Here is a 22538-nt window from a genome sequence, read left to right on the forward strand (position 1 = left end):
TTCTGTTACAGTTTGATTCTGATACAGTCTGGTTCTGTTACAGTCTTGTCCTGATATGGTCTGATTCAGTTACAGTGCGATTCTGTAACAACCTGATTCTGTCACAGTCCGGTCCTGATACAGTCTGATTTTGATACAGTCAGTGTTACAGTCCGATTCTGTTACACTCTGGTTCAGCTACGGACTGATTCTGATACAGTTTGGTTCTGTTACATGAAAGCAAAATGCTGTGGATGCTGGAAATCTGAAATAAAAACAGAAAATGCTGCAAAAACTCAGCAGGTTTGGCAGCATCTCTCTCCACAGATGCTGCCAGGCCTGCTGAGTTTTTGCGGCATTTTCTGTTGTTATTTCTGGCCCAGTGACAGTCTGGTTGTATTACAGTCTGGGTTCGTTCTGCCCAGTCCCTGGAGCTCCCGTTTGCAACAGCTCATTGCAACTGCGCATGTCACTGGGACAGCCGCGAGGGACATGCGCAGTGCGCGGCGGTAGCATCGGGGAAGATGGCGGCGGCCGGGGCCCTGGGGCGGCTGAGGCTCAGATTGACACTGCTGCTGGCCGTGTTCCTGTCAGTACCGGCTGTACAGGCCAAGAGGAGCCTGGTCAAAGTCATCACCGACCACAACTGGAGAGAGATCTTGGAGGGGGAGTGGATGGTGGAGTTGTGAGTGGCCGGGAGCTGGAGCTGGGGCTTGGGGGAGGGGGAGGGAGAGGGGAGATGGCCCGCCCGCGTCATTTACAACAAGTTATGTGAATAACTTGGTCCTGAGAGGAAGTCAGCGAGGCTAAAAATGCAGTGAGATGAAACCACATGTCAGGGCCGGTGACTTGCACCCAAAGCATCTGAGGACAGTCACTGTCAATAGTCACAAGCCCCGCATTTTTCAACTAAAAGTAATTAAAAAAACATAATGGTGGGGGGAGGGGGGTAGTTGCCGTCGGTGTTTGTGATAATACTGTAGCCATGTGCACGTGTTAAACCGTGTGTTTACTTTAATCTCCAGCTATGCCCCCTGGTGTCCTGCCTGCCAGCATCTTCAGTCTGAATGGAATGAGTTTGCAGAGTGGAGTGATGACCTGGGTGTCAATGTTGCCAAAGTGGATGTAACCGAGCAGCCAGGTATTTTTCATCACTAAAGGTATCATTGCACATAAACAGCATTTTGCTGTGGAGAACAAAGCCTGTCTCTAATCTTGTGCAAAAGAATCAACCTTCAGAAGTGTTAATGAATTAAAGGACTTGACTATTATTTCTACTCTTGAGAAGAACAACAGGTTTTCACACAAGGGGGAGATATTTTATCCAGCTAGTATTAAGCCAGTGTTTCTGAGGGTTGTTGGGCTTTGCGAATGGAAAGTTGTCTCAAGTGGTGTTCCACAGGGCTCAGTGATGGGACCCTTGCTGTTTGTGTTATATATTAACGATTTGGACGTGAATGTGGGGGGCATGTTTGGGAAATTTGCAGATGACACAAAGATTGGCCGAGTAGTGGATAGTGCAGAGGATAGCCATAATCTCCAAAACGATATAGATGGGTTGGTGGAGTGGGCAGTAAAGTGGCAGATGGATTTTAACATAGAGAAGTGTGAGGTCATACATTTAGGGAGGTCAAACAGTTACAGGGATTACAAAATAAATGGGAATATACTAAGAGTGGTAGATGAAGTGAGAGATTTTGGCGTACAAGTACACAGGTCCCTGAAGGCAGCAGTTCAAGTAGACAAGATTGTAAAAAAGGCATATGGAATGCTCTCCTTCATTGGTAGAGGTATAGAATATAAAAGTAAGGATATAATGTTTGAATTGTATAAAACACTGATGAGGCCACAACTGGAGTATTGTGTGCAGTTCTGGTCACCACATTACAGGAAGAACGTAATAGCTCTGGAGAGAGTGCAGAGGAGGTTTACAAGAATGTTGCCAGGGTTAGAAAAGTGTAGCTACGAGGAGAGATTGGATAGGTTGGGGTTATTTTCCTTAGAACAAAGAAGGCTGAGAGGTGACGATTGAGGTGTACAAAATTATGAGAGGAATAGATAGGGTGGACAGGATAAAATTGTTTCCCTTGGTGGAGAATTCTAGAACCAGGGGACATAGATTCAAGATAAGTGGCAGAAGGTGTAGAGGGGACATGAGGAAGAACTTTTTTACGCAGAGGGTAGTGGGTGTCTGGAATTCGCTGCCCAAGTGCCCAAGTTAGTGGTAGCGACAGAAACTTTAAACTCTTTTAAAAAGTACCTGGATCTGCACCTAAAGTACTGTAAGCTGCAGGACCAGGTGCAGGAAGATGGGATTAGAAAGGGCATCTGGGTGTCCTCGGGCTGGCATGGACAAGATGGGCCGAATGGCCTCCTGTGCTGTAACTTTTCTATTTACATTCTATTATTTCAGCTGCGAGGAGCATTATTACTGCTGATTTTCCATGTAGGTTAGCAGTACACTCTTCTGGTTTCACTTTCTCATTTTATTCTTGATGTAGTTGTAATCTGAGGAATATTCCTGCTTTGTATATTGAGGTGGTTGCTACATTAAGCAACAGAAATAAAATTTGTATTCCTTTTGTACTGGGATAGGTGCCTTAAAGTTTCACAAGTATTGTTTTTGTCAGAAATCTGGTAAGAGTTTTATTTTTAAATCATATGCCAGTATGCAGTGTTTGAAATATGGTACATTTTCTTCACCTTAGAATAACCAATTTTAATGTTGTTAGTTTACAAAATCCATTACAGAACCATTAATATGATGATATCTTGCTATTCCTTCATTTGTATAAGTCATGTGATGGAATAAAACTTTCAAATCTCATCTGTTGAAAAATTAGAGAAATACAGTAAGCTTCTTGTAGGGCAGGATTCTGGTAGAGTAAGATTCTTGGGGAAACTGAATGCTTGGTAAAAGTTGGAAACACCTTCTGTAGGTGATGTTTAGCAATTATGCCCCATGTATAAACTTGATATAAAAATCACTTAATTATTTTGCTGTGATAAGCATCCATCTTTTGTTTTGAAACAGGTTTGAGTGGTCGTTTCATTATTACTGCTCTTCCTACGATATACCAGTGAGTATATAATTCTCAGTTACAAGTGAGACAGAAGAAAAATACAATGTTTATTTGCTTTGCAATTTTTACAAATATTTTTCATTGCCCTATTTAAAGTTATTTTTTGTATTATGTATCTGCAGATATATAAATCTTTAAGCACCATAATGATGTTGCAGAACCTGTCTTTGAGGCTTTCGCCAAATGTTTTTCTTATTTTTAGCATTAAAAATGACTTCCATAATTGACTCTGCACTCCTTATGAGTCAGAATGTGATTTTATGTGCACAATATCTGGATGTGTAACATTGCCCAAAGTTGAATAGAAACCATAATTGCTGCAATGCTTTCCCAGCTTTAGGATATCAGATACATGTCTTCAATATAAACCAGGAATCAACTTTATCAAAAGTAAAAATGAGATAGTTGAAGGAAATCAGCACAGAACATGTAATTTGATTAGCGAATGTTGACTTACCTCTGAGCTACGATAGCAAAAGGTGTGGTATTTTGCTAACTCTCTGCAGTACAGAACTCGGCCCAGCATCTGTGACATTTTTCATGCATAAGCTTCTTCACTATTGTGAAGTCTTTAAATCTCCTTATTTAAGGAAGGATGTCAATGCGTTAGAAGCAGTTCAGAGGTTTACTAGACTAATACCAGGAATGGGCAATTTGTCTTATGAGGAAAGGTTGGACAGGTTAGGCTTATATCCAGTGCAGTTTAGAAGAGTAAGAGATGACTTGATTGAAACTTTTAAGATCCTGAGGGGTCTTGACAGGGTGGATGTAGAAAGAACATTTCCTCTTGAGGGAGAATCTCAAACTAGGGGTCACTGTTTAAAAATAGGAGGTCACCCATTTAAGACAGAAATGAGGAGAATTTTTTTCTCTCAGAGGTAGTGAGTCTTTGGAACTCCCTTACTCAAAAGGCGGTGGAAGCAGAGTCTGAATGTTTCAAGGCAGAGGCAGATACATTCTTGATAAACAAAGGGGTGAAGGGTTACTGAAGGTAGGCGGGAGGTTACAGCCAGATCAGCCATGATCTTCTTGAATGGCGGAACAGGCTCAAGGGGCTGAGTGGCCTACTTCTGCTCCAAATTCACATGTGCATCTTGCTGTCTGGGAAAGGTGCTGCAAACTCACCCCTACATCCAGAGACATCCTGTGAGGCCTTTTCCAGTCAACAGAACTGGATTATCTTATCAATGAAACATTTTGGGAATGGCGATCAACATTTGAAAGACGCAAGGATACTTAGTGATACTAAGTGACTCTGATAGCCTGGCCACAACGAATGGGATAGGCAAGTGAAGCAATCAGTCCAGTGACAAACAGCTATAGGCCTGAAGAGATTCAACAAACAGAGTTGTTCAGATTATTGTTTATAGCCACCTGCTCTGACAAAACGCAAAAAGACTTCATGCCTTAATTCCAACCACAGGATAGGACTGTGGATTCATTCCCAACCAGATAATGTTAGTTGCAGTAAACAAAATGAAAATGAACACATAAATGAATTGTTAGAAATATATATATGATATTTACTTTGCAAAAACTATCCATCACAGGATCTTCTAAAGGTTTGCTTAGGTAACTGGTCAATACTGTTATCTGATTCATTACCCATAATTCTTAAATATTTTAAGTTATGTCCTTGTAGCTACTCCTACCAGGAGTTCTGCACTCCATGACTAACTATGGAGCATATACTATTGTGAGGTTCCAGACTCTTCACAGATGACTGGCCACTCACCTTACTAAGCGTCATGACCGTGCCCTACATGTGTCATACATCTTGCTGGTCTCTGCCTTCTGATCCATTGTCCTACTAACTTTTTAGGTTCTTCAGCCTTATCCCTGTTCCCAGACTTCGTGCACTTGGAAGGGGTGATGTCCCCACACCATACCAGATGAAGCTGATGGACCCTTCCATAAAACCATAGAAAAGTTACAGTGCAGAAAGAGGTCATTCAGCCCATTGTGTTTGCACTGGCCAAAAAAGAGAAAAAAGAAACTAGCCGCTCATCTTAATCCCACTTTCCAGCATCTGGTCCGTAGCCTTGCAGGTGTCAGCACTTCAGATGCAGATCCAGATACCTTTTAAATGAGTTGAGCATTTCAGCCTCAACCACCAACTTAAGCAGTGAATTCCAGATGTCCACCACTGTCTGGGTGAAAAGGTTTTTCCTCATGTCCTCTCTAATCCTTCTACCACTCACCTTAAATCTGTGCCCCTTGGCAATTGACCCCTTAGCTAGGGGAAACAATTCTTTCCTGTCTACCTTATCTAGGCCCCTCATAATTTTGTTCACCTCAATTAGGTCACCCCTTAATCTCCGCTGTTCTAAGGTAAACAACCCTAGCCTATCCAATCTCTTCTCAGCTGCAGTTTTCAAGCCCTGGCAACATTCTTGAAAATCCCCTCTGCACTCTCTCCAGAGCAATTATGTCCTTCCTGTAATGTGGCGACAGAACTGTACACAAAAGTCCAGCTATGGCCTAACCAGCATTTTATACAGTTCCATCATTGCATAACTGCTTTTGTATTCAATACCTCGCCCAATAAAGGAAAGCATTCCATATGCTTTCATGACCACTTTGTCCAACTGTCCTGCCACCTTCAAGGTCCCGTGGTCATGCACTACAAAGTCTCTCACTTCCTCAACCTCCCTTAATAATTTCCCGTTTATTGAGCATTCCCTTGCTTTGTTTGCCCTCCCCAAATGCATTACCGTACACTTTTCCAGATTGAATTCCATTTGCCACTTTTCCTCCCACTCAACCAAACCATTGATATCATTCTGGAGTCGACAGCTATCCGCTTCACTATCAACTGGACAGCCAATTTTTGTGTCATCTGCAAATTTGCCTCCCACATTTAAATCTAAATCAATATATACAACAAGCAGCAAGGCCCCAACACTGAGCCCTGTGGAACATCACTGGAAACCGTTTTTCATTCATAAAAACATCCATTGACCATTACCCTTTGTCTCCTGTCACTGAGCCAATTTTGTATCCAGCCTACCACCTTCCCCTGTTTCCCATGAGATCTCACTTTACTGGCCAGTCTGCCATGTGGGACCTTGTCAGATGCTTTACTGAAATCCATATAGACAACATCCACTGCACTACCTTTATCAAAACAAAAACAGAATTACCTGGAAAAAACTCAGCAGTTCTGGCAGCATCGGCGGAGAAGAAAAGAGTTGACGTTTCGAGTCCTCATGACCCTTCCGCAGAACTGAGTAAAGTTAGGAGAGGGGTGAAATATAAGCTGGTTTAAGGTGGGTGGTGGGGGGAAGAGAGAAGTTGGGGGGGGTTGGGGGGGGTGGTTGTAGGGACAAGCAAGCAGTGATAGGAGCAGATAATCAAAAGATGTCACAGACAAAAGGAACAAAGACGTGTTAAAGGTGGTGATATTATCTAAGAGAATGTGCTAATTAAGAATGGATGGCAGGACACTCAAGGTACAGCTCTAGTGGGGGTGGGGTGGAAAGACTGACAGGGCATTACAGATTTAAAAATAATGGAAATAGGTGGGAAAAGAAAAATCTATATAAATTATTGGAAAAAACAAAAGGGAGGGGGAAGAAACGGAAAAGGGGTGGGGATGGGGGAGGGAGTTTAAGATCTAAAGTTGTTGAATTCAATATTCAGCCCGGAAGGCTGTAAAGTGCCTAGTCGGAAGATGAGGTGCTGTTCCTCTAGTTTGCGTTGGGCTTCACTGGAACAATGCAGCAAGCCAAGGACAGACATGTGGGCAAGAGAGCAGGGTGGAGTGTTAAAATGGCAAGCGACAGGGAGGTTTGGGTCTTTCTTGCGGACAGACCGCAGGTGTTCTGCAAAGCGGTCGCCCAGTTTGCGTTTGGTCTCTCCAATGTAGAGGAGACCGCATTGGGAGCAATGAATGCAGTAGACTAAGTTAGGGGAAATGCAAGTGAAATGCTGCTTCACTTGAAAGGAGAGTTTGGGCCCTTGGACGGTGAGGAGAGAGGAAGTGAAGGGGCAGGTGTTGCATCTTCTGCGTGGGCATGGGGAGGTGCCATAGGTGGGGGTTGAGGAGTAGGGGGTGATGGAGGAGTGGACCAGGGTGTCCCGGAGGGAACGATCCCTACGGAATGCCGCCGGGGGGGGTGAAGGGAAGATGTGTTTGGTGGTGGCATCATGCTGGAGTTGGCGGAAATGGCGGAGGATGATCCTTTGAATGCGGAGGCTGGTGGGGTGATAAGTGAGGACAAGGGGGACCCTATCATGTTTCTGGGAGGGAGGAGAAGGCGTGAGGGAGGATGCGCAGGAGATGGGCCAGACACGGTTGAGGGCCCTGTCAACGACCGTGGGTGGAAAACCTCAGTTAAGGAAGAAGGAGGACATGTCAGAGGAGCTGTTTTTGAAGGTAGCGTCATCAGAACAGATGCGACGGAGGCGAAGGAACTGAGAGAATGGGATGGAGTCCTTACAGGAAGCGGGGTGTGAGGAGCTGTAGTCGATGTAGCTGTGGGAGTCGGTAGGCTTGTAATGGATATTGGTGGACAGCCTATCATCAGAAATTGAGACAGAGAGGTCAAGGAAGGCAAGAGAAGTGTCAGAGATGGACCATGTGAAAATGATGGAGGGGTGGAGATTGGAAGCAAAATTAATAAATTTTTCCAGGTCCCGACGAGAGCATGAAGCAGCACCAAAGTAATCATCGATGTACCGGAGAAAGAGTTGTGGGAGGGGGCCGGAGTAGGACTGGAACAAGGAATGTTCCACATACCCCATAAAGAGACAGGCATAGCTGGGGCCCATGCGGGTACCCATAGCCACACCTTTTATTTGGAGGAAGTGAGAGGAGTTAAAGGAGAAATTGTTCAGTGTGAGAACAAGTTCAGCCAGATGGAGGAGAGTAGTGGTGGATGGGGATTGTTCGGGCCTCTGTTCAAGGAAGAAGCTAAGGGCCCTCAGACCATCCTGGTGGGGGATGGAGGTGTAGAGGGATTGGACGTCCATGGTGAAGAGGAAGCGGTTGGGGCCAGGGAACTGGAAATTGTTGATGTGACGTAAGGTGTCAGAGGAATCACGGATGTAGGTGGGAAGGGTCTGGACAAGGGGAGAGAGAAGGGAGTCAAGATAACGAGAAATGAGTTCCGTGGGACAGGAACAGGCTGACACGATCGGTCTGCCAGGACAGTTCTGTTTGTGGATTTTGGGTAGGACGTAGAAGCGGGCCGTCCGAGGTTGGGCGACTATCAGGTTGGAAGCTGTGGGAGGAAGATCTCTAGAGGAGATGAGGTCAGTGACAGTCCTGGAAACAATCGCTTGATGTTCAGTGGTGGGGTCACGGTCCAGGGAGAGGTAGGAGGAAGTGTCTGCGAGTTGATGCTCAGCCTCCACGAGGCTCCACTACCTTTATCAATCCTTGTTACTTCCTCAAAAAATTCTATTAATTTAGTAAGACACGATCTTCCCCTAACAAAATCATGCTGACTATCCTTGATCAGTCCATGCATTTCTAAGTGACAGTTTATCTTGTGCCTCAGAATTGTTTCCAATAATTTGCCCACCTCTGAAGTCAGGCTGACCAGCCTATAATTTTCTGGCCTATCCCTCGCACCTTTTTTAAATAATGGTACAATGTTCGCAGACCTCCAAACCTCTGGGACCTTGCCTGTATCAGTGAGGATTGGAAAATGATCCTCAGAGCATCCAATATTTCCTCCCTGGCTTCCTTCAACAGCCTGGGATACAATCCATCTGGCCCTGGTGATTTATCCACCTTCAAGGATGCCAGTCCCTCCAGTACTTCCTCTCTCACTATGCTTATTGTATCTAATATTTCACTCTCCTCCTCTTTAACTAGAATGTCTGCATCATTCCTCTCCTTAGTGAAGACAGAGATGAAGTACTCATTGAGAAACCCTACCCACATCTTCTGCATCAACCCACAAGTTACCATGTACATCTCTGATAGGCCCCACCCTTTCCTTAGTTATTCTTTTGCCCTTAATATACTGGTCAAACATCTTAGGATTTTCTTTGATTTTACCTGCCAATATTTTTTTGTATCCTCTGTTTGCTTTCCTAATTTCCATTTTTACTTCACCCCTGTACTTTCTATACTTCTCTCAGCTTTCTACAGTATTAAGTCTCCTGTGATTGTCATAAGCTTTCTTATTCTGCTTTATCTTGGCCTGTAAGCTTCTGGATAACCAGGGGGCTCTAGATTTGGCAGTACCATGCTTTTTCTTTGTGGGTGCATGTCTACACTGCACTTGTAGAATCGTACCTTTGAATGCCTCCCACTGATTTGACAGTTTTCCCTTTTAGTAGCTGTATTCAGTCCACTTTTGCCAGTTCACCTCTCAGCTATGCAAAATTTGTCTCCCCCCCCAATTTAGAACTTTTACCCTTGTTCTGCCTTTGTCATTTGCATAATGATGCTAAATCTAACTATATTATGGTCACTATATCCAAAATTGGTTCCCCACTGCTACTTCATTCACTTGCCCAGCTTCATTTCCTAAGACTAAATCTAGAATTGCGCCCCTTCTCCTTGTGCTTGTTAAGTGCTGGCTTAAAAAATGTTCTCTTGAATGCAGTTCAAGAATTTGGCGTCTCCTGTGCCCTTTACACTGTTTGTATCCCAATTGATATTAGGGTAGTTGAGGGCCCCACCAATTGCTGCCCTATTGTTTTTGCACTCAAAAACCTGTCTGCATATTTGCTCTTCTAACTCCCACTATTGGGGGGTCTATAGTACACTCCTAGCAGTGTGGTTGTCCCTTTTTTATTTCTGAACTCAACCCATATGGCCTCATTTGATGCTTCATTTAGTATATCATCCTTCTCACAGCTGTCATTGATTCTTTAACCAATAATGCTACACCCACATTTTTTATCCTGCTTGAAAACTTTATATCCAGGGATGTTGAGCTGCCATTTTTGCCCCTCCTTGAGCCGAGTTTCCGTTACAGTGATGATGTCATGCTGCTGTGTGTCCATCTGTGCCCTCAGCTCATTGGCTTTATTTACTATGCTCTTTGCAGTTACATATATACCTTTTAACACTGCCAATTTCCTGTGCTGTGCACTTTTTATCCTGTGCTACTTCTGCCTTTCAGAGTCACTCACTAATTCTCCATCCCCCTTAGTTTTGCAGGACTATCGAGTCGCGATCCTGGGGTATGGCTGCTGGTGTGCACAACCAGTCACTTGGAGTCATAAGTGAGAGTTGTGGGACACTGGTTTCCCCTACCCACACTCTTTTTGACATGGGTGTGTAGCTTGCAGGGTGTCAAGGGTACTAGATCTCTCAAACATCCCCCACACATACCCCAAAATGACATTGCCACAAAAAGCACAAGTAAACTTCCATAATATGTTGCTATTTCAGGGGCATCTTTAATATTATTACAAGTGTAGTGTGTTTAATTAAAAACAAAGATTTCACACTCAGTATTTTTTGTGTTACACACAGGTTTACAATTACAATAATGTGTGTTGACAAATGAAATATTGTGGATACTGAGCGCAATTGCAAGATAATTAAATATTTGAGCATTTTGGATTATAGCTATTTTAAGTGGCATTTGTAATTTGAATCACCTTAACAATTGTTTTAGTTTTGTCCAAACGTAAAATAATAAATCTATTTACTGAAGCATTCTTAAGTTGCTTTTTTTCTTTTTCAGCTGTAAGGATGGAGAGTTTAGAAAGTATCAAGGCCCTAGAATGAAGAATGACTTTATTGACTTTATAGATGGAAAGAAATGGGAAGCCATAGAACCAATGTATTCTTGGTTAAGACCTTCCTCCTTTTTGTAAGTTTAAATAATCCAGAATTCAGTACATGATTAGTATTTTCTAGTATGCTCAATTGATACTCCTCATTTTTAATGCTATTTAAATCATAATTTCTTAAAATTTTAAGTTAGGTTGCAAAATATTAATTCAAGAATTGGATCACCGGTTTAAAATTATTGAGATGTGTTTTATTATTTCCCAAGGTTGTCATTTATCATTTGGATGATAATCACTGACTCTTTTGTGACTCTGATCGTATCCAGGAAATTTATTTGATTGGTCTTGGCCTTAAATAATTAGCGTAACTTTATAATTAAAATTTGAAGGGGGAAGTAAAATTAAAGTTAATTATTTCAAAAGTGCCTTGGAGTTAATTTAAAATTGTGATGTCCCATGCATAAAGAACAGAAAATTTATAAAGATTAGTTGTTTTGACTGTCAATTTGCTTCTCTTTTTGGTTACTTCTAGCAGAGCTAATTAAATTACATAGATCGGTGTGGATTTTAGTTGTCAAATTGATGTACGATCAGGTTTGTTGAAATGCTTAAAGGCATATATTGATGAAGTGCCATGCTTTGTTAGGTTTTGGAATAATGACTTCAGAGTTAAAAGTGGCATTAAAATCAGGTTTAGAATGGCTTTTTCACCTTTAGTTAGAAATAGACTGCTCCTAATAATTGGTTGATTTTTGACCAATGACATGTTGTGAAAGAATCTGGAAGGAAGGCATGGGAGATGGTGATGACAATTGTGGGTGAACATCAAATATAGAAACAGTGGAAAATATTTGTGGATATTCCAAAGCAATATGGACCAACAGCTTTCAATTAACATACTGACAAAAGTTAGAATGCCTCCCCAAGTGGTGGATAAGCTTCCAGAGGCCACAGAATGGGATATAAAGTAAGCACTCGTCGAGAAAGAAGTGAGTTCTAAATATACCTGAGGTGTCAGAAAGCTGTGTTAATTTAAAATTCTTTTTGGTACTGTCTGCACATCCACACACCTGATCCTTAATTAGGTAAGAACCTTTATTGTTTAATGATATTGGATGGGAGACTTTTTGCCAGAAGCTATTCCTTTTGAAAGTTGGAGTCTTCAGATATATTTGGATGGAATTTAGGAGCCTATACAAAACATTGAAGTGTTTTGTAGATTTCAATATTTTGTTAATTGAGCGTATTCCACTCATGCAGTTCAAATTAATGTTGCTTAAAATAGAAGTTCTGTTAATAGATAAGAACGTAGAAGGGCAAAAAGGGCATTCAGCCTGTCCAACTAATTTAGTCATCTCATCATATTTAAGGATGTGATTTGACCTGTAGTGGGCCAACTCTTGGAGAAATATCCCAAGTCTGGATGTGAAGAAGGCACTGAGCCTAGGATGTTTTGGTAGAGATTGTTTATTGCGGAGCTTACTTCTCCACTCTAACAGGCCCTCTTCTTCCCGCCTCCCCACCCTTGGAATATCTCAGTGAAATTATTATTTTCTGTATAAATTTGTAAAAGTTGGATATCCTAACTGTAGAGAGGTTTCTTTCTAAAATATTTCAATCCTAATTGAATATTACTCACACCCTCTTGTAATTCTATTGCAGGATGACTAGCATGTCAGCATTATTTCAGCTGTCCATGTGGATTCGTGTAAGTTACTTTAACTTTGACTCTAGGGTTAAGAATTGTGATGGTATAATACTGAATTATTACAATTGGGATATCTTTTTGTACCTGTGCATTAGGTTTTAGTGACTTGTGTACGCAGGCAGCCAAATCTCTTTCCTACTCCTAGTCTCTTGCCGCTTAGAAAATATTCTGATTTGTCATTCATGAGTCTGAAGTGGATGACCTTACAGTTCCACACATTAAGCTCGATCTGCAAGAGTTTAGCCCACTTGATCTGTCCATGTTACTTTGCAACTCCCTACTCCCATCTGTGCAATGTATTGTGCCTGCATTGGACATGTTACTCTTCTTTTGTCCAAGCTATTGATATATATGGTGAAAAGCTGAGGCTCCAGTACAGTTCTCTGGGGAACAACATTTGTCACATCCTATCAATCAGAGAATATTTCCTTTTGCTAATCCTCTCCATTCTTCTCCCAATCAATTACAATTCATGTTGGTATTGTTGTTAAAAATTAATTTGAAGGATACAAAAGAGTAATTATATGTATTTGGGGGAATATTTTGGTGAATTCTAGTTGATATTTAGAAGAGATTATAAACAGCTTCCTGGCCAATATTATTCTCACCTGCAGGAATATAATTGGAATGATTATATTTTCTGTGTGAAAATGCTTGGCCCCTCTTAATGAGATTCAGCAGCACAAATGAGATCAAAAACTCAGTAGTGCTGGGAACTAAACCCATGCATCTTACTGCTCTGGCGTGCCACGTTGATGTTGGGTACCTTATTTTCCATTTCATAACCTAGAAGCTTATTTTTGGCAAAATAATGTGTGCAGTTCTGTCTATTGCCAATGACTTAGTTATATTATCTTGACAGATTTTGGGTGCAATGTTGAATAGCATTAGAATGTTTGTTTATTTTTCAGCATTGTCACAATTACTTCACTGAAGTTATCGGCATACCAGTTTGGGGATCATATGGCATTTTTGCTTTGATAACACTTTTTTCTGGTCTTGCGCTTGGACTGGTAAGATTTATAAATTTGCGTTTTTATAGATTATTCTTTTTAAGCCATAGTTCAGGCTTGCAAGATGTTTTCAAATTGATAAAGGATTAGTTATTTGCAGCTTATGAATGGTTACATCAGAAAGTCACAGAAATAAGTATCTCAATATTAAAGAATGCTATTGTCATGGTGTACTGAATCAGCCTGTTACATTTGTTTGATTTTTAGCTGTGATAGAAATTGAGAGGAGATGGAATTTTCAGTATTTTCATTATGTCACGAGCACTGCTCACCTCTCTGAGACAACTGTTCATTTTAAAATCCTCCAACTGACCGAAGTTACAAGCAAGTCTAGTTCAAAAATCCTTTACCTGCGTATAGTTTAAATCAACATTTTTGTGACCCCCCCCCCCCCCCCCAACCCCTCTCAATTGTTTTGAGATGTGAGTGTTAATAGCATCAACTTGTGCTCTACTGGTGCTACTCGTCAGCCACTGATGAACACTGTTGTATGTGTTAAAGACGTTGAGCTGCTGAGATGAGCATTAATAGGAAGGCCATAGGTATTATTTCAAACTATTATCAATGGATGAAGAATTATAGAGCTATAAATGTAAAACTAAATGACAAATAGTAGTTTGGAGCAGGTATGTGTAATTGTTAGGATTGAGATCAATTGTCAGGTTGTCTCATTTGTTGTAGCTGGTAATCTTGTATCTGTAAAAATGTGATTACCGTTGATGCCTGAGGGTTGTAATGAAGTGGCACTTAGCTACGCTGAATAATTTGATGTCTTTGGCTTGACAGCTACATGGGTAGCTGCAGTTTTGTAAGACTAATGATGAGCATTTTTTTCTTTTGGCCCACTTGCAGAATCCTTTGACCTGGCAAATGTGCTTAAAAAAACCTGCACATGAAGGAGGTACATCAGAAAAAGGATTAAATAATTTTCAATTCTATTTACATCACATCGGTGTTTCTAATGGCAGCTATGCAAACTAGACTTTGTGATGCCTCTGTAGTCAGAGCTATTTTATCTTGATGTCTATGACCATTGGGTCCTGTGTGTGCCACTTAATTCAGATTTGCCAGGTTGGGTCTAGCTGTAAATAACTGAAATCTTGGACCATAGGCAGGCTAGCAATACACTTTATGTGTCTTTCCCCAACAATGGGGCAGGTCCCAGCCTGATTGTCAGCGATAACTATGGCTTTGCATTTGAGCACGGGGAGTTATATGTTGTTGTCAATCCAACTTGCTATATGAACAGAGGATATTAAGCAGCAAACCAGGTTATGTGGCAGAATCGCACAACTGCCTTGGATAGAAAAGCTTCAATATAAATGAAGATTGAGTATCAGTTAGTGCAGTTCAAGTATGTCCTATTGTATTGGAATCACTAATATCTAATAATGAAATGACTAAACAAATTCACACATGCTTCATGTAGTATTATGTTTTCTTACCTAGCAGCAACTAAAACCCATGGTTTAAAAAGTGGTTAACTTTTGGCATAGTTCACCAAAATAAAAACACGAAGGTGATAGCTTATTAAATTTGAGTTTTTAAATTCTGCTTCTGTTTTAGATTCTGGTGTTTGTGGCAGATTGTGTGTTACCATCTCGACGATATAAGCACCAACCGCATTGTTCTCAAAGTGAGTCCACCGTTTCTTTTCAAAATGCTTGCAGTAATGTTTGTAACATTTGAAGTAGTTGACTGTACTGTACATTGCCAAGTTCATAATATGTGTGTAAGTTCACTAGAGGAAGCTGGTTTTTGAGATCTGATTACCTTTCAGATCTAATTATCTTATGGCTCAATTGTGTAATATTGTTCAAGGTTCTCTAATGTTAACAAATAGATTTAAGCAGCTAAGACTTTATTTTTTTTATTCATTCATGGGATGTGGGCATCACATTTATTGCCTTTGTTCAGAGGGTCAGAACATTGCTGTGGGTCTGGAGTCGCATGTAGGCAGGTAAGGACGGCAGATTTCCTTCCCTAAAGGACATTAGTGAACCAGATGGGTTTTTACAACAGTTGACAATGGTTTCATTGTCATCATTAGACTTTTAATTCCAGATTTTTATTGAACTCAAATTCCACCATTCGAACCTGGGTCACCAGAGCATTACCCTGGGTCTCTGGATTACCGGTCCAGCGGCAATACCACTATGTCATCGCCTCCCTGATATTTTACTTACCACTCAAGATCTGAGCCCATTATGATCCCTTCACTTCTGTCATCTCCTCTTGATATTATTCAATCTTGTTATCCTTCATTTTTTTTCCCCCTAGGGTACTTTGCCCCCCAATTCCTACCCCAGAAGAGGTCTTGTGGCTTATTTGGTAGTGTCCCTGCCTCTGAGCCAGAAGCTCTGGGTTCAAGTCCCACTCTAGGACTTGAAAGCAATGCTGGAACTCTGAAATAAAAACAGAAAATGTTGGGAAATCTCAGCATCTGTGGAGAGAGAAACAGGGTTAATGTTTTGAATTCGTATGATCCCTCTTCCGGGCTCTAATTTTATTCCACTCTAGGTCTTGTTGGAAGGAGCGTTCATGATGCTTTTTTAATGTTGCAACACTTGCCCAGCATACCTGAAAGGGGAGTGGAGAAGTGTGTGAAGATGCTAAACAAACATTCCCTATCCCAATCCATTAGCACTCGACTGCTTTCTGGCTCTTATGCCCGCTTGGAAAACACACCTTCTTTACCTCTCTTAGTATCCTCTGAATTGCCCATTGTGACACCCACTGCTGTCTCCTTATAAGCAATAATACCAGCTGCATCAGCGTCCTTTCTTACCCAAATTCTCACTAGTGTGTCTAGTGAGAGTTTGCTTACTTGCTGCTTCCTGTTCTTATTGTCAGAGCATCAACCATTATCTTCAAAATGTTCGTTCGTTCGTGAATAATGCTCTTGGCATATAGAATCTTACTGTGGTTAATTGCATTGATATGGCTTTGAATTAAACTTACCTCAATGGATGCATCTTGTCCTTGCCTGGCTATACTTTCCACCACCTGCCCAGCTCAAACTACCATCGTGGCAATATGACTTATATCAACAAATCAAATGTCTCTTCTCCAAATCAGCTGGCATTTTTCCTTTCTTCCAGTACCCACTGTCCTCGACCCATCCTGAATTTCTTGGAGGGGTATCCTGCCTCTTTTCTTCACTTAGCCTCTGCACTCAGCGACTCCTCATCCACTGTGATATCAATCTCCACCTTGGTTTTTCTTCTCTGATTTCACTAACTCTTCCTGCTCCTTCCATATTTAACTTTCATCTCAGTACTCTCAGCCCACCCTCTCATTGCCATCTCATGTGAGCTGTCTACCCCCATGATATCAATCATAGATGAGGATATCTCCTACCACTTCTTTGTATTCGTGAACATTGCTGTTTTTGATCTGCTCACTCACCTGTCATTTTAAAGCTCTTGTCCCACAGTAGAATATTAATTCTCTACCACCCTGTATGGCCATAACCTTCCCTCATTCAAGTCCAAGGAGCACAGACCGGAACATATCTAGTGCATAATTGGTTTATCCATCAATCAGCAGATCTGGCTGGCCTACATGATGTAGTGTTGGGCTTTAGTATTCTCTGTCAAAACTGCTCAATCCTCCAGGATCATAATGCTGGCTTCTTTCCTTCACTAAAAGAAGCCAGGATTATGATCCTGGAGATTTTTCAACAGATGGGTTGTGGCAGGTTTTTACAGTGAGGGTGAGTACTGTGCCTTTGAAAGACCTGAGGAAAGGGAACCATCAACTAGCATCAGCACCAGGTAGGGAAGCTTGGTGGTGAGTAGTTTAGTGGGACCAGGATCAAGGGAGGAGGAGGTGAATCTCATGGACATGCTCATAGAGGGCATGAGCAGAGATATAAGAAAGAGATGCAGAATCAATGACATGGTAAAAAGGAACCTTGGGGTACATTTGGTTTGGTGGGCAAAGGGAAGTGGGAATGCAACAGAAGCAACTTATTGGGTGGCCTCAATCTTTGTCTCTTCTCTCCTGCACCCTCCACAAGTGTGAGGAGAGTGATTTCTTTGTCATTAAGATTGAGGGCACCCAATAAGTTGCTTGTGTTGCATTCCCACTTCCCTTTGCCCACCACACCAAATGTACCCCAAGGCTGCTTATTACCATATCCTTGATCCTGCATCTCTTTCTTATATATCTGCTCATGCCCTCTTCAAGCATGTCCATGAGATTCACCTCCTCCTCCCTTGATCCTGGTCCCACTAAACTACTCACCACCCAGCTTCCCTACCTAGTGCTGATGCTAGCTGATGGTTCCCGTTCCTCAGGTCTTTCAAAGGCACAGTACTCACCCTCACTGTAAAAACCTACCACAACCCTTTTGTTGAAAAATCTCTAGCGTTTCTTCATACAAGTATCGGACTATGCAATGCCAACCAAACAGGTCTTTTTATTGAGAAATTAATGGGAGAGGTGTCTAGGTAAAGAGTACAGTGATCAAACTACTCCTTTTTAAAAAAAAACTATTTTGTAGAAGGGAACGATACTTCCTCAGAAACAGATAAAGAATAGATTGTGTGCGAAGTGCACATCTCGCCCTTTGCGATGATAAAACATTGTCATGGTGGAGGAATGTGAGGTGTGGGTGTCACCTCCCCCATTGTGACAAAGGATATCGTCTTAAAGAAGAAGCTGCTATTTGTGTTGTATAAAACCCCAAACAATTCAAAAAGCAAACCACTTGTGTTCAATTTGGAAATTGATCAAAGTCGCGATAATATTATTTTCAGTGGAGAAAATGATAACTGCTGGTGTCCTGAAAGTGGAGGCCAATTATAAATAAAAAGCTCTCTGCTCTTTGGAAACAATTATTATACCTTGTGTGCCATCACAGACTGTTCTTTAAGCTGCACGTGGTTTTGAAGCCAAAATAGTCTATCCTAGGAACAGCCTGTTAGTGCTGGTGAAGAGGGTGAGAATGTCAGATTCAGGATATCTAAACAATTGACTTCTAAACTCTTATAATTAAAAATGAAGTGTATTGTACTGAATTCACAATGTCCACAAAGTTATAAAAGGAGGTAAATATACTCTCAGATGTCTGTAATTTCTTGTTACCGTATTTTAAAACTGCTGGTCGGCTGTAGTAAGATCAAATATTTTGTTGCCCTCTTTTCCCCCAATGCGACCATGAGTGGTGGGCTTTGGTAATCAGAGAGTAGAAGGGGAAACCAGCAGTTTGAAAAATGACTGGATGAATAACAATTGTCCTGATCTTGGCCCAGTTGTCTTCTCAACTGTTGGAAGCTTGAGAGAGATGAACTTTGGGCCATTGGTCTTTCCTGTTGACTTTTCGTTGTAGAATTCTTTGTAAATATCATACAAGAATATAGGTGCGCAAAAGTATACGAGACTTTTCTGAAACAGGACAGGCTAATTGGCCGCCTTTTACCTATTAATTTACCTGCTCACAATATTCCACTTATATGGCATTTTCTAATAACTAACACACTGATTTTGCATATTTTGATCCTTCTAAAATTCAAGTAACATGTGATTGCTTCCTGCACCCTTGTTTTAGGTAACATGACAATAAATGATCCTATATACAGCACATTTAAACATTGAGGAATGTACACACAAGATTTCAAAGAAATACTTCTTTGTAATCATTGATTTTAAGATGCTTGAGTCTCCTGATGCGAACAATTTTTGTTGTTTATATTGCAAGAAGATAATTTTCACTGGTAAGATAAGTCAGATGGTGTTGAACAATTTACTGCATGAAATTCATGGTTGTACCATAATATAACAAGGCAACCTCTGTTATCCCTTAATACCATGAATTTATATTTTTGATAACTGTTGAGTGAAAATTTTACAAATGTGTTTTTTTTAATTTGAAGAAAAAATGTCACTAACCAAGCCACAGGATGGGCATTTTCAGGAAGATGATGATGAAACTGAAGATGACCTGTGCTCACCAGCAAAAGAGAGCAGTAGTAAAACATTCGAGAAGGTTGTGCTGAAGGATTATGGAGATTACTTACAGGACACTGTGAGAAAACGTACTATGGAGTACACCAGCAGAGCTGATGACTCCTGATTCTAACAACAGACTAAAACAGAAATGTGACTGAAGCTGCGGTGCTTCTGAAAGGCATTCAACAGTTTGGTTAAACAGTGGATTTATGAGCCAAGGCAATACTAAAGTGTGAGATTAGCTTTGGTGGGTAGCAGTGTTGTACTAAGCTTGCTTTGGTTGCAGCAAAACTGAGAAGCTAGTGAAAATGAACTTTGCATGCTCCTTTAAGCCTTCCACACTTCTTGGTTATATAGTCACCATGTTGCTGAGCCCTTTGTTGTGATGGAAGGCTTGAAGTGGAGCAATTATAAAATTACTTTGGTGGTGGTATCCTTGACCGAAATATAAAAGTTCAAATCTTCCAAGCTACTTTTCAAAACACCAGCTTAAAAAATGAGTTGTTGACTAACTGTACCTGCTCATAAAGCAATTGTTTCTGCAGTATTACAGAAAACAGCTGTTTGATATGCTCTAGAGCAATGTCTTTTCTCTACCAATTTTGCTTACTTTTATTTCCATCGAAACACGAGCTGAATTTGCAAAACTCATATGTAGCTAGTGATCAACTATTTAGAATTTCAGCTTATTAGCCAATACATGAATTCAAAATCCCTATAACCTTGCATTTCAATTTGGTCCAAACCTTTTGTCTTTCCACCTGCCCTACATTCATTTAAATTTGTCATCCTAGGTTCAACGTTCCTGTCCTCAACTGTATTAAAATTTCTTTCTTTTGATTAACTGAGTGTTCAAAGGCTCAAGTCCTTACCATAATATAAACGCTAGGTCAACATATCAAACCAGACTATTCATTTATGAACATTCAAACCTAGAAACATGAGTGGCAGGAATAGATCAGCTGGACAATCATGCCACCCATCATGTTACCTAATTGTAAAAGTATGACTTTTTAGAAATCAAGTGAAAATAATCATTGCTGGTCCAAACTTCAGTGAATTCTTCCAAGTGTTTTCTCATTTTATAATAGGTTATGAAGGACAGGAGTTTTTATATTTTGTTTAATTTTTATTTAATATAAATAGTGTCCCGGATGGTTCAATGAGCAAATGGCCTATATTGCACAGCACTGAGCTACATAAATCAAGAGCACCTTGGTCTTTGGTGAGTGACCTGATCTGTGTGAGGCTTAGGGTTTTGATTGAATTGGGCATTATAATTAGCTTCAGTATCCTTTTGTTAAGGAAGGGAAAAATCAGCCAGGCTTCCTCTTGTGATTGCTACCAGTGATTCCTATATCCCGGGGCCATTTTGGACTTGACCGTAATGGCCTACACTGGCAAGTAACTCATTGACACTCAGGGTTCAAGCTCAGATATGAATGATGGCCACACATAGGATATTGGAAAAATACTAGAATCAGTAGAAATATACTGAGCATGCCACTGAAAGGTGTAATGAGAGAACCTTTTGATCAGGAAAAAGATGCTGCCTTTTAAACTACTGTTTAATAAAGGGAATGGGATGTATAAAAGTTTCAGGTACTAGCATTCCACTCCACTGTACAAATAGTACCTCAAAAATGTTTAGCTTCTCACTCAGGCACTCAGTGCTGGCATCAGTAAAGCATCAGTGCTTTAAAAAAAACCTTACAGTTTGAAGGGGGCATGTGTTTTCATTTAAGGACTTGGGGTTTATTTTGTATTGAGGAAAGCACCAACCGGCTTACAGTGTTTATTTGTGTACAGAAATGTTTTCAATGTGCACAGAATCAGCTCCTGAAGTGTCCCTTTTTTTGTAGAATAGATTCAAAATATTATAATCTTTTATACTTTTGGTTTAGAGTTAAAACTCTTAGTGCCATAAAAATCTGGTGTGCTGGTCAGAGCTGTTGCTTTGAATGCCTGACATTAAATTCTCCTTAAATAATACTCCCAGGTATGCAGAGAATAAACATCTGCACGAGCATGATCCATACACTGGACTTGTTAAAAGTTTTGTTTGCTATGATGTACCGTTTTTATAGCCACATCAGATATATGTAGCTGACAGAAGTACGTGTGAACCTTTTGAACTTATTATTGGACATACTGGAATCATAGACTAATTGTAAAGTACGCTCATTATTTACAACTTTGAGAACATATTTGCACACGGGTACTAGGCTTCTTGAGTAGATTTTTTTTTTCTTTTTGAGGGGGAGTTTCTGTTTAAAAAGGGACTTTGATGGAAAACAATTTGTAAATAGTTTTGTTCCAACAATATTGTTGTAAATTTGTAGAAGGTGCCTAATACAAAATATTATGTTAGGCTGACTTTCTTTCCTAAGTTGTCTGTGCTGAGATTGTAAGGTCCTTTTTGTCACTAATTCATATAAAGCTATTTCTTCCAATTATTTTTTGTTTGTTTCTCCTTGTTCCTTTAAATTCTGAAAGGTTAAAAAAACTTAATGATTTTGCATTTAATTACTGTAAACAAGTTGCAGTGCAATAATCTTCTGGCTTGGAAAGTGGATCTGCTTGCAATCTAATTGAAATGATAAAATATTAATGATGTGCAATGGATTGCTAATAGTTGAGGCTGAGTGACAAATATGAGCATACAGTAAACTCTGAGTCAAATCCCGGGGAACCACCTTGAAATTTGGGCTAAGCAGAGCTTCGTGATAGCTGTGGAGGCCCAGTGTGCCACATGAATGTGTGTCTATGTAACCCATATGCCTCCAAACACAGTCTATTTGAAATGCTACCTATTGAGCCATTGTGGTGATGCTTTAAACACCACCCTAATATGGTGTTGCGAGTGTGTGAAAAGAATAAAAGATCTTTATTTCATTTGTTCAGTGAAAATCATGCTTTTTTTCATTGTGAGATTTAGCTATGCATCACAGTTTATAAGCTGTGCCTTATCTTATATCAGTCCAACCATCCATTGCTGCAGATAAACTCCATGTGTTCCAGCTTCTTTGCCATGGTTACTCCCCTTACTGCAGAGATGGACACGTTCTAGCTTGGGGTGCCTTGAACCACCTTAGC

The 22538-nt window shown here is 40.7% G+C and overlaps 1 protein-coding gene across 1 annotated transcript; it reads left to right on the forward strand.

Annotated features, from left to right (window-relative positions):
• The first annotated feature begins 474 nt into the window (after positions 1-474).
• On the forward strand, positions 475-22337 carry tmx1 (thioredoxin-related transmembrane protein 1). Its single transcript, XM_078562570.1, has 8 exons — positions 475-664; positions 1005-1120; positions 3014-3059; positions 10718-10846; positions 12429-12474; positions 13386-13487; positions 15054-15123; positions 19367-22337. The coding sequence occupies exons 1-8, from the start codon at positions 504-506 to the stop codon at positions 19564-19566; spliced, it is 870 nt and encodes a 289-aa protein (XP_078418696.1). The 5' UTR covers positions 475-503; the 3' UTR covers positions 19567-22337.
• The last annotated feature ends 201 nt before the right edge of the window (positions 22338-22538 follow it).

This window comes from Cetorhinus maximus, chromosome 18 (genome assembly GCF_964194155.1).
Source record: "Cetorhinus maximus chromosome 18, sCetMax3.hap1.1, whole genome shotgun sequence".
NCBI classification, from domain to species: domain Eukaryota; kingdom Metazoa; phylum Chordata; class Chondrichthyes; order Lamniformes; family Cetorhinidae; genus Cetorhinus; species Cetorhinus maximus.

What these genes read in the sequence shown, in the direction of transcription:
- tmx1 (XM_078562570.1), top strand. Translation starts at nt 504, where the DNA reads ATGGCGGCGGCCGGGGCCCTGGGGCGGCTGAGGCTCAGATTGACACTG. An exon ending in GCTCTTCCTACGATATACCA is followed by an intron (nt 3,060 to 10,717) that starts GTGAGTATATAA and finishes TTTCTTTTTCAG; the next exon opens with CTGTAAGGATGGAGAGTTTA. An exon ending in CTGGTCTTGCGCTTGGACTG is followed by an intron (nt 13,488 to 15,053) that starts GTAAGATTTATA and finishes CTTCTGTTTTAG; the next exon opens with ATTCTGGTGTTTGTGGCAGA.